This window comes from Physeter macrocephalus, chromosome 1 (assembly GCF_002837175.3).
Source record: "Physeter macrocephalus isolate SW-GA chromosome 1, ASM283717v5, whole genome shotgun sequence".
Taxonomy (NCBI): domain Eukaryota; kingdom Metazoa; phylum Chordata; class Mammalia; order Artiodactyla; family Physeteridae; genus Physeter; species Physeter macrocephalus.
Window position 1 is genome coordinate 17,625,693 of NC_041214.2, and position 16,079 is coordinate 17,641,771.

At 40.6% G+C, this 16,079-nt stretch overlaps 2 protein-coding genes across 2 annotated transcripts in view; one reads left to right on the top strand and one right to left on the bottom strand.

Moving 5' to 3' along the window:
- The window catches only part of MED12L (mediator complex subunit 12L), a 316,215-nt gene that overhangs the window by 201,031 nt on the left and 99,105 nt on the right, over positions 1-16,079 (bottom strand). The gene's annotated exons all lie outside the window — the stretch shown is intronic.
- On the top strand, positions 11,461-13,191 carry GPR171 (G protein-coupled receptor 171). The gene has a single exon (XM_028488678.1). The coding sequence runs from the start codon at positions 11,611-11,613 to the stop codon at positions 12,568-12,570; it is 960 nt and encodes a 319-aa protein (XP_028344479.1). The 5' UTR covers positions 11,461-11,610; the 3' UTR covers positions 12,571-13,191.

The following is a 16,079-nucleotide window of genomic DNA, read 5'->3' on the forward strand; positions in this document are numbered from 1 at the left end:
AGAATATACAATGGAGAAAAGACAGCCTCTTTAATCAATGGTGTTGAGAAAACTGGGCAGCTATATGCAAAAGAATGAAACTGGACTACTTTCTCACACCATATATAAAAATAAACTCAAACGGATAAAACACTTAAATGTAAGACCAGAAAGCATAAAACTCCTAGAAGAAAACACAGGCAGTACAGTCTTTGACACTGGTTGTAGCAATATTTTTTTGGATGTGTCTCCTTAGGCAAGGGAAACAAAAGCAAAAGTAAACAAATGGAACTACAGCAAACTAAACAGCTTTTGTAGAGCAAAGGAAACCAAAAACAAAGCAAAAAGGCCACCTATTGAATGGGAGAAGAGATTTGCAAATGATACATCTGATAAGGTGTTAATATCCAAAGTGTACAAAGAACTCACAGAACTCAACATCAAAAAAGCAAACAACCCTAGTGAAAAAACGGGTAGAAGACCTGAATAGACATTTCTCCAAACACACACAGATGGCCAACAGGCACATGAATAGATGCCCAATATCACGAATCATCAGGAAAATGCAAATCAAAACCATAATAAGATACCACCTCACACTGGTTAGAACAGTTATCACCAAAAAGAAAAGAAATAAAAGGGCTAGAGAGGATGTGGAGAAAAGGGAACCTTTATGCACTATCGGTGGTAATGTAAATTGGTAAGGCCACTATGGAAAACAGTATGGAGGTTCCTCAAAAAATTAAAAATAGAACTATCAGCAATTCTACCTGTGGGAATTTTCCCCTAAAAACAAAACAAAACCCTTATTCGAAAAGATATATGCATTCCTATGATCATTGTAGCATTATTTACAATAGTCACGACATGGAAGCAACCTAAGTGTCCATCAGTAGATGGATAAAGAAGATGTGAGATACACACACACACACACACACACACACACACACACACACACACACACACACACACAGACAGACATATATGCCGAGAACAAACTGGTGGTTGCCAGAGGGGAGGAGGATAAGGGGGATCAGTGAAACAGGTGAGGGAAAGTAAGGGGTAAAACTTCCTTTCATAAAGTACATAAATCATGGGGATGTGATGTACAACACAGAGAATATAATCAATAATACTGCAATAACTTGGTACGGTGACAGACGCTAACCAGACTTATCAAGGGGATCACCTTGTACTGTATAAAAGTATTGAATCACTATGTTATACACCTGAAACTAATAATATTGTGAGTCAATTACCATTCAATTAAAAAAAAAGAAGAAAAAAGTCAGATCAATACAAACAAATCTTTGGTTTTAACTTTTGAAGATCACTTAAGACTTTAGTGAGAGGAATGTCTGCAAGGCATTAGAGTTAGAAGTCAGATCATAAGGAGTTTATTCAAATATTGAAAAGTTAGGTAAATTTTAAAAAAAGGAACTTTAAGGTCCAGGGCTACAACAAAAAATAAAATAGTAGGGCAACAGCTAGAGTGGATTAATCCAGAAACATCTCTGAGATCATCAGTACTATTTTTTTTATTATTTTGTGTAATAACGTGTTTTTTTCTGTAGCTAGTTTATAAATAAGGTTTGTAATATATATTTGCTACAGCTAAAGTAATACAACATTTATTCACTTCATACAAGCAGTGCTATAAAATAATTAAACATTTTGAAAAGTGGCATATGGGAAAGTAAAGTTACATTTTGTTAAAGTGGTTCTTTTGGGGGGATGTCCCGTCATAAAGTGGTTATCCACGTGCCACTGGAATCTTGCAGAGAGAATAGGTGCCCAAAAGGAAGTAGCAGCTTTTACTGTTGGAGACCACACAGTATCAGGTCTCTCCTACCCCAACACACAAACCCTCACAGCGCTGTTTACCCAAAAGGAAACCCTGTCTCATTCTGGGCAGATGATCTGTTATGTTTATAATTTGTATGATATTATCTTTTGATGTCATGTTCTGTACTAATAAAGTCTTTTTTTTTTTTCCTTTTTCTCCACTGTCAAAGCACATAGGTAGTAGCAATAGGGTTCAAGGACAGAATAGAGAAATAATAGCACATACTTTAGTAACATCATCAAACAGAAACAAAGTTTAGTTTAAGGGTGCTTTCTAGAGTCTCTAGATTAATCGTTTAGGTGATGCCAATGTATCAAGATTTTCTCATTTGTAAGTGACAAAAGAAAAAAAAAAGAAAAGAAAAGAAACCTAAAATTGGGCTTGTGCAATAAAAGAGATTTATTGGCTAATAGACCTGAATGTCCAAAGTTGTGGGTATGGCTTCCATTAAAGGGCTGATGCAGGGCTGCAGCTGATGTAACCGGGGCTGGGTTTGTACTATCTCTCCAGCCACCTTCCATGGTGTTAGTTTTAACTCATAAAAGGAAGGTGTCAGCTCTCCTTTTGTGGTAGCAAAATGGAAAGGGATAAAATAAAAAGCAATCTATGCTATACCAAATAATGAGATAGCACTAAAAACACACTACGCTAATAAACCAAACTTGCCTTTCTACCTGCCAAACCAGATTCCTCTCCTCAGACCGCCCTTCCCAGGACTGAGACCACAGTCTGCTCCCTGCCAGCCCGATTCCCCAGCGATTTCACCTCTGCAGTCGTTCGCAACTGCCCATCTCTTCCCGGCCAATCTCAGATCCTCCTTGCCTCTCACCTAAAAAGACTGAGAGCATCTCGAAACTGACTTCTTGTCTTCCGCTTTCTCCCCCAACCCAACACACCCCAAAGCCCGCAGATTCACCTGGTACTGCTGAACTGACCGCTCCTCTCTTCACATAACCTTCCTGAGCTCTCCACCGCATACTAACTAAAGCATCCAAGATGGACCAGATGGCACCAAGATTTAGCCTCAGCCTCCTCCTCACACAGGCCCTGCACACATACTCCACGCACCCAGATTGAGTGAGGGTCCCCAAACACCCTCCCCACAGCCCAATCATGTGCATCTTCCCCCAAACCTGCCGCCACTCCCCCTCAGCTCTCAGAAGCAGCTCTTTCAGCCCACCTCGGTCAGAGGACTGCACTTCCTGGATCCCCACAGGCTCTAACAACCCAGAGTCTATCTGCATCATCGCAGGTCCTGCATCCTCCTTATCACCCTTTCTATGCTGTGACCTGCTAAAAGCAACAAACACCGCCTCTAGGATGGGAGTTAAGGAGGCAACCTGCAGTCAAGAAATAATTATTGTTAGAATTTTTCTTAACCACTTGATCAAAAAACGAAGACTCACTCACATGGCAAGGGCAAGGGAGAATTGTTCCAAAAGCCTTCTCCTGGAAAGTAACAACAGAGTTCATAAAATGTGTCCTGTGCTTTGAAAACATGTTACTCAAATTTCATAAGAAATAGACCATAGCACTCAAGTGGGGGAAAAAAAAAAAAAAGAACTTCAGTGACTAAAAAGAAACAAGATACCCTTTAAGAGTTCCTTTTAAGGGACTTCCCCACAATTAATTATTTTATAACCATGGATCAAATAGCACAGTCACACCTCACAGCTGAAAGGTGAGATGGATTGTATGTTGACTTGATAACACTGTACAGTCAATAAAAAGGCGGAAAACCAAAAGGACCGGCCAAGGGAAGGACAGGATAACTCGGCCAGCCCTACAACCGAGTTCACATTCCGAGAAGGTACAAAACACATTGTCCTTCAACATGTTTCCAAATGTTTACACGATGTTTCATTAAAAAGGGAAAACTGAAGCAGAATTCAAATAATGCAGAAACCTCAACGTCTTGGAAGCTCTGCATCTACAACTCACTTTAAAACTACTCTGTCTAATCATGTCTGTCGCTGTCAGATTTGCAGCTACCAATCTCAGAGTCAGGAAAAAATGTCTTTGGACTAACTCAGGTGGGAAAGAGGACTATGTGCCTTGAAAAACTTTCAAAACGTGAACCTATAGCACAATGGCTCCAGACAGAAGGCTGCCCCGGAGCCACAGGAGCTGCTGGAGAAATGTTCTGATCAGCATTCATTAACCAAAGAACAGCCCCCTGCCCAAAGGTCATTAAAAAAAAAAACTTCAGGATGCAAACTACTTTGAGCTGTGAACATCCCAAGTTGCAAACTCCATAAGAAAAGTGGGCACAGTGGTGACTGTTCCACTGCCCAGTGGCACTCAAGTTCAAGTTCAAACAGCTGTAAACACTAAATATACGTGTGTGGGGGGTGGGGGGGTAGTGATGAACTGACCTGGTGGCCTCCTTTATAACCACAGTTTCCAACCAACACTTTCCTTTGAAGAAGCATAATTCTGGGGTCTAACAGTGCAGCTTTGGGCAAGGCCTCAATTTCCCCCATGCCTTAGTTTCCCCATCTGTAAAGAGAGGAATCTCATCCATTTCACGGATTTCTTTAAAGAAAATAAATTCTCAGACCTGTGTTCCTGGCCGTGGCAGCGGCTACCTATCCCAACATTCATTTTCTCCTTCCTCATTAGTTCCGAAGGCTACCATGGTACGTTATAAAAGCAAATTTTAGCAATGTTACACATTTGAGACTTCCCTGGCGGTCCAGTGGTTAAAACTCCGCGCTTCCACTGCAGGGCGCACGGGTTCGATCCCTGGTTGGGGAACTAAGATCCTGTGTGCCCGCTAGGCACAGCCCCCCCGCCCCAAAAAATGTTACAGATTAAAAATGATACTTCTATTGAAATATCATTGTTTGGTATTTGTGTTCAATAAGATCAAAAGCATGATATGTGTGGATAAGGGACTGAGGACAAAAAGATTCTCTTTCTCAATTCATGGGGCAATTTAGCTTCAATTTTTAAATATACAAAATATCCATTAAAGTAAATAGTATGTCATTTCTTTTTTCTCAAAAGGAGGAACATGGTTCAGTTTCACTATTAAAAGATTGGTTTCTCACTATTCCAAAAAGGAAATGGAACATCGAGAACTAGGAGACTTTAGCTCTTTTATATTTGGCAATCCAGACACAAAAAACTGTGTCTATAGTAGATTTTTAAGAACAGTTGAATGCATTTAATTCCATCGATACCCCAAAGTGAAGGGGGAAGTACACATATAAATATGCCTATCTAAGAAAGAAAAACGAAACTTTACCAAAAACCTTTGATTCCAGTGTTCCTTCATATCTTTTTTTTTTTTGCGGTAGGCGGGCCTCTCACTGTTGTGGCCTCTCCCGCTGCGGAGCACAGGCTCCGGACGCGCAGGCGCAGCGGCCACGGCTCACGGGCCCAGCCGCTCCGCGGCACGTGGGATCCTCCCGGACCGGGGCACGAACCCGCATCCCCTGCATCAGCTGGCGGACTCTCAACCACTGCGCCACCAGGGAAGCCCCCTTCATATCATTTTAAAACCAGTCACCACTCAGCTGGCAGCCAACTGCATCTCACCAAATTCTTCCCATCTCACCCTCTCCATCCCCCAGTGAGTGTAAACTCTGGTCATAACTGCTCACTTAACTTGACTGTCTGCAAGCATGTCTTTCCTGAAGTGGATAGAAGTGAGTTCTATCCAATATGACGCACACAAGTCTTAAAAGACAGAGCATTTCCGAGCACTATTACGATGAAAGTTAACACTGGTTCCTAAAGAAAATCAAATACAAAGTTTGAGAAAGATTTGGGGTTTTTCCTCCAATTTTTGAGTGAATATATGTAAAGTTATTCTTTTGCAAAATACAGTAATAACAATAACTACCTGAACTCGAAAGAACACCGGAGCATCAGAAACAAATGGACACTGTCATCATTAGCGTCTTGACACATTATTGTTCTCAAAAGTTCCCTAGATCCTCCTTAAATTCCCGCCAGCTTGACAGTCCTCATTTAGTCTTTTGAGAGATTTTTCCTTAGCAAAGTGAATACCAAAAGGGAGGCATTTTAGATTCTAGAGAGGTTTCTTCTGACTTTTTTCTTTATTATTTGGAAAACTAAGAATTATTAAGAGAAAAAGAGATGAAACCATAGTACCCTCCAAGACAATGAAGCAATGGAAAAACCCAGACCCTAAGTGATCAGGCAATGGCTTTGCACTTAACAAATCGCCTTTGGACCGGCACACTCACTCCCCCACAGGAAGAATGAACATTTACCCAAACCATTCAAATGTACACTGGAGCGTCCCTTTTCATAGAATCTATTAATTACTAAATACCTGTCTCAATTCATTATGCTGTTGGGGCCAAACTGACAAATGCACACCCCAGGTTTACTCTCATAACTGAGAAAAACAGATCCAATATCTTTTTGAATAAAAAGATGACAAACTATAAAACAGTATGCACAACATACTAACATTTTCAAGTGGGTATACACATAGAAAAATTTTAAAACGTATGTACCAGAAATGTTAACAGTGATTAATCTCTCTACATAATGATTTTCCTCTTCTCTTTCCAGATTTAACAACATGCACTTGACCACATCTTTTTTGCTTGTTAATAGATGTCTCAGCAGGATCCAAACTGCAACAATTTTTTAAATTATAACTCTGAAAGACTGATGAGTTATCAGTATGTACACTAAAGAAATTTTGCTTAAACACCTAATATCTTTAACTCCTAACACCATTCAAGGCACAAAAATTTGACATTCTTTAAAATCATTATGACGAAGTACACATCTTGGGTGTTGTCAAAACAAACAAAAAAACACACCTAGGTATTACAACAGACGAATAAAAATCTTCCCTCTAAAAGAAGAGACGAATCTGAATTGTTTAAGAAAGCTTACACAAAATTGAAAAGGACTTGAAGAGGCTTTCATACAGTTAAGCTATGTGCAAACCACAGTTTCATCTACGTCAATATGCAGCATTTTAAAACCACATAAAAAGGAAAGGAAATTTTTAGCGCAGCCGGCAGTCCTGCAATGCGGCTGCTACTGCTGTAGCCAAACAGCTCATGCTTCTCTGAAGACTGGGAGCAAGGCGCGCCGAGGCTCAGAGAATATACCCCCAGGTATGTCTTTTTAAATACTTAATCTATCCAAATGTCTTTCCATGGAAGGGAAATCTATGCTTTTCAGTGCTTAAACCATGTAAGTTGAAAATGCCAGCATGTAATAAGGTTGCTGTGCAAGAAGGCACCAATTATTAAACTCCAAATAGATTCTCACTGTGAACTACGCTGTCATTTTCTTCTCCCTGATGACCTCATCCATCCCTTTCAGAAAGACAGCTTAATTCAGACAAGACTGAATACTGCTTATTTATAGGTAAGCTTAACTATTCAGTAACTCGATTTCATAACTGGATGGATAAAGGCCATTGTTGTAGGTCTTCACGACAGGGCACAACAGGTCTCTACAAACATCACGATAGGTAATTTCAAGAAAATTCCATTGTGACTTCCGTAAAAAAATATCTAATGAGGATCTAATGAGTTTCTAAGCAATGGGCACTCTCAGACAAAGGAGACACTTGAAATCTTTTCTTGATTTTTGCTGGAATACATCTGGGTACCTCAGATTTCCACAGGCTAGTAAGTGGTTGAAAAAATACTCATCAAGCACTTAGTTTTCAAATTCACGACAGAAAACACAGAATGTTATTATAGTACAATTTAACCTCTACTTGATAAGACCAAAATTTTTAAATAAAGAGATTTGTGTTTCATTGAAATCTAGACGGAGGTTTAAGAAAAGCAACGGCGAGGCACTGCATGACTCTCAAGCATTATCGAATGAACAGTTCCACTGTGATTATTTTTAAATAAATTACCCATGAGTGGTATCTATGGTCAGTTCCAGTTATATAGTATATTAATTGATCAAAACAAATTATTCTCTAATCCTTCTCTTTACCACATATTCATCTATAAAATGAGACTTTATAATTGTATGAGCAAAAGGGGCACTCAGAGAAACACTCAATATGTTACTCTTATAATGTAGCATTTGCCATACAAGAGCACAGGCCAAAATCCTAGCCCTCTGTAAAGGAACAGTGAGCAAAGGTGGGAGATGAGGGTCCATCTACACCAACACTAGCTTCTGACCCAGGGAACAAAAAGGACGCTTAGAACGCCCAGGTACTAAATAAATGGTTACTATTAAAAGTCAAGTCATAAGGAATTCAGGAAAGCCTAGAGTAGACTTCAGACCTGAAGAGCTTCCTTCAGGCATTTAGGACAGGCAGGACTGGAGCTGAGAAGAATAAAGGCAGAGGGTCTAGGGAATGATCAACAAGGTCGGAGCCTAGCCTGCTCTAACGAGCCGGGAAACCTTGACCAACACCCCAGTGCCAGACCTCAGTCTCCTCAAATCTGGAGATTGGACCAGATGCTACTAATAAGGGTTCCCTCCGTCCTTAGAATCCTACGATCCCCGAATTGTTTCACAACGAAAAGTACCAAGGAAGGAAGGAGGAGCTCCCAGAACAGTAGAGATCCCACCAACCTAAAGTAGAGAGCTGGGAGGAAGAGAGAGCGGATGATACCGAGGGACTAGGTCACAGGAATTTTGAAAGTAAAGGAGGTTTAGGCTTAAAAGATAGAAGCTAGGTTTGGTTTTTAAATATATGTACTGTAAAATGAAACATCAAAACACAGGGAGCGGGCTTCCCTGGTGGCGCAGTGGTTGCACGTCCGCCTGCCGATGCAGGGGACGTGGGTTCGTGCCCCGGTCCGGGAAGATCCCACGTGCCGCGCGGAGCGGCTGGGCCCGTGAGCCATGGCCGCTGGGCCTGCGCGTCCGGAGCCTGTGCTCCGCAACGGGAGAGGCCACAACACAGGGAGGCCCGCATACCAAAAAAAAAAAAAAAAAAAAAAAACACAGGGAGCCTAAACATCTTTTAGCAGTATTTAGGAAAAAGAATGAATACTTTAAAATCTGCGCTTTTACATGAAAATTGCTTAGACTATAGTTCCTCCCAATAGTAAGCACTTAGTAAAGGTTTGCTACTATAATAATAATAAGAAAGACAAGTATCATATGATATTGCTTCTATGTGGAATCTAAAAAAAAAAAAAGGTACAAATGAAACCTATTTACAAAACAGAAATAGAGTCACAGATGTAGAAAACAAACTTACAGTTACCAAGGGGGAAGGGGAGAGATAAATTTGGAAATTGGGATTGACATATACACACTACTATATATAAAATAGATATCTAATACGAACCTACTGTATAGCACAGGGCACTCTACTCAGTACTCTGTAATGACCTATATGGGAACAGAATTTTAAAATTATTACCCCAAATAATAATAATAATCACCATCATTATTACTGCTATTATTATTGAGACAAAGTTTCGAAGTGATTTTTTTGTGTAACTTTTTTCCCTCTTTTTTTTTTTTTTTTTTTTTTTTTTCGGTACGCGGGCCTCCCGCTGCTGTGGCCTCTCCCGTTGCGGAGCACAGGCTCCGGACGCGCAGGCGCAGCGCCCACGGCTCACGGGCCCAGCCGCCCCGCGGCATGTGGGATCTTCCCGGACCGGGGCACGAGCCCGTGTCCCCTGCATCGGCAGGCGGACTCTCAACCACTGCGCCACCAGGGAAGCCCTTGGAACATGGCTTCTGAGATCAGACTGTCTGGATGGGACTCCTGGCTCTATAACTTACCAGCTATATAACCTTGAGTGTTAGCCTCGTGGTGCCTCAGTTTTCTAATCTGTAAGACACGGATAATAACATACACGTGATAGAAATAATGAACGGTTAAATAAGTACATGTAAAGTACTTGGCATGGTGCCAGACACAAAGTGCGTGCTTCATTACTTTCACCGAGTTTAGTACAGAATGACATTATTCATGGACCCTCAAGTCCTGTCTCAGGTAGGGAAAGGCGAAGGACGTACACCCTTTGAATGTCACTTTAACTTAGAAAGTTTTATGTACACCTGCCTTATCCATCCACTTGCATACTGTTTCACCCCAAGAGGTGCACAATGGATCACTAAACAATTAGGAGAATTAAGATTCAGAAAGGCTTCTGAAGTTCTTGCTTGTTTTTTAAAAGGACGTTTCAGAGAATGGGCTTGTTTGGCCTTCACAGCCACTATACTTACTATTTGCTGTGTTTACAAGCCACATATCAATTTTTTCTTGCTAAAACACAAAAGCGATCTTCTGATTATTAAAACAAAGGAAGAAAGGTGTTTAAGATGCATGAGGAGGGTGTTTATCAGGAAGTAGCACCAGGAAGAATACCTGTGGCCCAAAGAGCATGAGTTTGACTAGACCAGGTCAAAGGGAATAAATGATACCCAGTTTGTTTTAACTTGCACTATAAATCACCCGATGTTCCAGATTTGAAGGGAACGTGACAAGATTCTGTCACCATCAGCAGTGATCACAATGGTTCTAAGGGCAGGTCTTAAACTTCTAGCCCTGAGTGCTGCAAAACCCACAATGAAAGAAGAAGAAGAAGAAGGGAAAAAAAAGAAACCCTCAAGTGTTAAAGTTAGATGTTTTCAAGCATCTATATATATAACTGAGCTTCTCCTTGAGAACTGTGTAACCAATGATCATACATCCTTGCCCTAGAAGCCTTTAAAATACGTTCTTAGTCAAACTTCTTACCAACACTGACATGGAAACGTCTATACACGCACCGTTCAAGAGAAATATAAAGCAAACCACAAAGGTACTTTAAAATTATCTCACAGCTACACTTAAAAAAGCAAAACGAAACAGGCTAAATTAATTTTAATAATATATTTAACCTAATATATCAAAAATATCATTTCATTAATTTAAAAATTAATGACATATTTTACTAACTGTTGTACTATTTGCATAAAATAGTACAATTTTAATACTTGCACTATATAATATTTTACACTAAATCTTTAAAACCCAGTATGTACTTTGCACTTACAGCACACATCAATTTGGACTGGTCACATTTCAAGGGCTTAATGGTCACAGGTGGCTGCAGCTTACCAAACTGGATAGCACAGGTCTGTACCATCACGAATCTAGCGCAACAAGGCAAGACCAGATCCTAATCCTACAACTTTTTCTGCCAAAAAAAGAAAAATGAAATGAAATTCTCATTGTGAAAACGTTCCAGTGGGTTACACAATAAAAGGCCTACTTTTTAGATAGAATCTTTTAGATTCTCGTACAATTTTCTGTCCTTCCTCACCTCCCCTCTCAGCCTAGGTTCCTCTAGCATGAAGAACTCTGTCAATCTATGAAAACAGAAAGCCAGGAAGCCTCATTGAGAGCTCTTCAGCCTCAGCCACAACCAAACCTTTTTTGTTTCCTCTCTCTTTTTCTCAGAATTTCAGTTCACTTATCTCCTCTGCAAACTAACCTCCAACGCAACTGGTAACAAATGAGCTATCAGAATGCAAAAGTGTGAAGTCAAAAATATCCTTTCTAGAAGCAACCCACGTGGGATTTCCCAAAATCATAAAATCAGACCATGGAAAACCCAGACTTCCTCATAATCTAAGATGTTCCCACCAGTCCACACAATCTAGTAAGTTCACCAATAAAATTCTAAGAAGCAGAGAGACTGTGACCATGGTTTTGTGAACGCAATTGTGTCTGAAGAAAATAATATCCAATTTGAATTATTAACCTCCCTTCTCTCCCCTTTGTTTTCTATTCTAACAGATTCTTTGGATTTTTTTTTTTTTTTTTTTTGGAGGGGACAGTGTCATCTTGAGGGAAAGTAAGGATGACCAACAGTTCTACCTTCTGCCCAGTTTACAGAGACCTGGAGCCATTCACATATTTTTTTTATTTAGTTTTCCTTGTTGGAATTATTGGAAGTTGTTTTGCAGCCTGGGCTTTCATACAGAACAACACAAATCACAGGTGTGTGAGCATATACTTAATTAATTTGCTTACAGCCGATTTCCTGCTTACTCTGGCATTACCGGTGAAAATCACTGTCGACTTGGGCGTGGCACCCTGGAAGCTGAGGATATTCCACTGCCAGGTAACAGCCTGCCTCATCTACATTAATATGTACTTATCAATTATCTTCCTAGCATTTGTCAGCATTGATCGCTGTCTTCAGCTGACATACAGCTGCAAGATTTATCGAATACAAGAACCTGGATTTGCCAAAATGATATCGACTGTTGTATGGTTAATGGTGCTTCTTATAACGGTGCCAAACATGATAATTCCCATCAAAGCCACGAAGGAAAAACCCAACGTGGGTTGCGTGGAATTCAAAAAGGAGTTTGGAAGAAACTGGCATTTGCTGACAAATTTCATATGCGTTGCAATATTCTTAAATTTCTCAGCCATCATCTTAATATCTAACTGCCTTGTAATTCGACAACTCTACAGAAACAAAGATAATGAAAATTATCCAAATGTGAAAAGAGCTCTCATCAAGATACTTTTGGTGACCACGGGCTACATCATATGTTTTGTTCCTTATCACATTGTCCGAATCCCATACACCCTCAGCCAGACAGAGGTCATATCTGACTGCTCCACCAGGATTTCACTTTTCAAAGCCAAAGAGGCCACACTGCTGCTGGCTGTCTCCAACCTGTGTTTTGATCCGATCCTGTACTATCATCTCTCAAAAGCTTTCCGCTTAAAGGTCACAGAGACGTTTGCTTCACGTAAGGAGACCAAGGCTCAGAAAGAAAAATCAAGTTGTGAAAACAATGCATAAAATATGGGATTTTCTCACGCTCTCTCTTCCTGCCTTACTGGACAATTGAGTGTACAAAACTGCTGGGAAGGAGGGAAAAAAGAGCCTCCATAAGTAAAAACACAGGCAGCTAGCAAACGTGGCTTGGTTCACTGAGAACCCCGCTTCTAAATGCAAGCCGAGCAGCCCTCTTGTGGTTGTTGATGCTCCTTGACGCAAACGTCTGCTCCGAAAACTAAAACGTCTGGTGGCGGCGACATAAACCCTGCAATACCCTTGAAATCTAAAGGAGCTCTGTGACACAGACTGAAGCGTTCACGAGGTATTCATTTGAAGGCCTGGAACTGACTTCCTGATAGAAACATGCAAAATAATCTCCATGTAAGTTTCCAGAAAGCCCTTCAGCAACACAATTTACAGTCCTTTAGATCGCTTAAAAAAAAAAAAAAAAAAAAGAAAGGAAAAAAAGCCAGCTGATTTTTTACAAGAACCCACCTGTGCTGGGCCCGATTTTGTTTTCATCCATCACTTCAAAAATGGTAACCCTGTAGCTCACTACTCCAATTTTTAATAGCTAAGTGTTTCCTACCACAATAGCTGAAAATTCTTTTAAGCTTTCTTTTAAGCTTAATTTAAAAAGGCTTGGAAATACCTGGATAGTTTTTAATGTACTATATATCCTTATATTCTACCTGTAGGCTATAAATAAAGATTTTCTACTGTTAGTAATGACAGATCCAGTGATTTCTTAGTATTATTTTGTAGCGATATGAAACAGACCCCATAACATTTTCAAGGGGGGTTGTTAAATTATACTAACTGCTAAAACTACTGTTTTGGAACTCACATCAAAGGTATGGAAAAATAGCACCAGTCACATGGTCTTAAAATAGACAGGCCGACACCACATAGCAAGGCCCTGTCAGAAATGCAGCACGTGCTGGGCTGATGGGTGCCAGGCAGATCCTGAAGATGAGTCTGACCCCACGTAGGGCCGGCAGTTTAAAGAATGGGTGACTCTACTCTCAGGGTCACAACCCACCGATCAAGTTCTCTCAAATGCCAGTAATGCAGAAAGGATTCAATAGATGGTAATAAATAAAATACTTATTTAGGGAAAAGAAGGCCGAAAAGTTTAGACAAGAATACCTAAGATTTTGTATCTTTTTTTGGTTTCAGTTATAAAAGCCCACATTAAAACAACTGGTAATGCATTTGCATTAGCTGCAATGATTAAGAAATGGTATTCCTCAAACAAAAACAAACATGTAGACACAGAGAACAGAGTAGCGGTTAGCAGAGGGGAAGGACTGGGGAGGAGGATGAAATGGGCAAAGGGGATCAACTGTATGGTGACAGAGGGAAACTAAATTTTGGGGGGTGAGCACTCTGTGAGGCAGGGGTCCCCAACCCCCAGGCCGAGGACTGTTACTGGTCCGCAGCCTGTCGGGAACCGGGCCGCACAGCAGGAGATGAGGGGCGGGCCGGCGAGCGAAGCCTCATCCGCTGCCTCCCCCTCGCTCGCGTTACCGCCTGAGCAATTCCCCCCACCCCATCCGTGGCAAAACTGTCTTCCATGAAACCGGTCCCCGGTGCCAGAAAGGTTGGGGACCGCCACTGTAGTGCATATAGAAGTAGACATATAACGCTGTACACACGTGTACATATAACGTTATCAATCCACATTACCTCAATAAAAATAAATAAATTATCTCAAAGGATGGGGAAAAAAAAAGGAAGGAAGGAAGGAAGAGAGGAAGGAAGGGAGGAAGGAAGGAAGGAAGGAAGGAAGGAAAGAAGAAAGGAAGGAAGGAAGAAAGGAAGAAAGAAATGGTGTTCCTGGAAGCTAACAAAACAAGTTTGATTCCAGACTCATTTTTTAGCTCTGCACTGAGAACCATTTTCTGAAGCTTGAACCCTAAAGACAACTCCTATCCACAATTTTACAATACATTCTCTGAGTTTGAAGAGGACAGTAAAGGAGACAATGCACAAAAACGTGCCTCTTACACCTACAACATGGTAGGTACTGGACAAACTCCAGCTGGCTAGTGCTAACGATAGGAACCCCAGTCAGCATCACCCATCTAACATGGACAGGGTCTAAGTGACTCACCTGTGGTACAGGCTGGGAGAATGCCTAGACACTAGAACCTGTGCTTGCTGGCAATCTAAGAACGTGTTTTTACTGAGGAGCAGATCAAGACATTCATATACGACCATATATGAAACTCGTTTACTTTCCTGAATCTTTTGGTCAAGTCCCCTTTTAGTCTTCTCTCTTTGGCCTTCACTCACTAGAGCCACATTTGAGAGACAGAGGGGGGGAAGAAAAAACTTTTTGTGTTTTTAATCATATTCTTATATTCTCCTCACATGCATGATTGGCTAGTCGAGTTTTCCCTTTTATTAAGGAAGAGAACCAGACTCACTACAGCATTCCTAACGTCACTGTTCTATTAATATATACTTTTATTTCCCCGTTTTTGATGGCTTATTCTAAATTTCCCTCACAGGAAAGGAGCTTCTGGACAATTGGTGAGAGAAGGCTGTTAAAAAATTGTACCCTACAACATCAATTTTCTAGCAGTTCTTTTATGACTGCACATTACAGCTGAATTCTGTCATAACTCATCGTGAGGCTTATAGTCACATCATTTATGCTCTTTCCTCTAAGGAAGGGGACAGTCTTGAGAATGCTAAGTGCTGGGAACCACTGTGTCCCCAAAGGTCACGCGAACAACAGAGGAAAGAAGTCCATGCTTGGGCAGCCCCCTGCTCTCACACCCACACACGGGCGAGGGAGACGTCCAAGGCGCTGCTCACCCAAGAGGAGAGCACAGAACTCTCAACCAGTTTGAACCATTTTCAACTTTTTGCCATATTTCCTTTCCTTCATTTCCCCTGTCCATTTTTTTTTAAATAAACTTTTTATTTTGGAATAATTTAAAATTTACAGAAAAGGTATAAAGATAGTACAGGGAGTTCCCACATACTCTTCATCTAGTTTGCCCTAAAGCTAATGCCTCACATACCACGATACATTTGTCAAAACTAGGAAATTAATGCCGGTGCATTACTATTAACTCCAGACTTCAGCACGGAGTCTTTTTGACTCTGACTATTTTAAAACAAATCACGGACATCATGATAGTTCAGCCACGAATTCTTCAGGATACATCTCTAAAATATCAGGCTACTCTTTCGGCTGCCCTAAATAAACTGTGACGTTATTCCGTTATGTGGAAAATGAGTGATGCCTACAGGTAGCAGCTGAAAAATATTGATATATTCAGCCAGTGATGAAGAAGAAAAAATTGTTGCTACTTTTGATATAGCCCTGGGCACAGAAAAATTAACAAGGGGTTCTCAATTGTAACAAGAAAAAAATATATATTTCAAAATATATTCAAAAGTCATTTCGGAGAGTGTTCAAAAATAACCAAAAAATAAACAAATTTAAGAAAATATTGAGCCTCGAGATCAAAACTCCTCAAAGATATCCAGGAAATATCATAATATGTACCTCA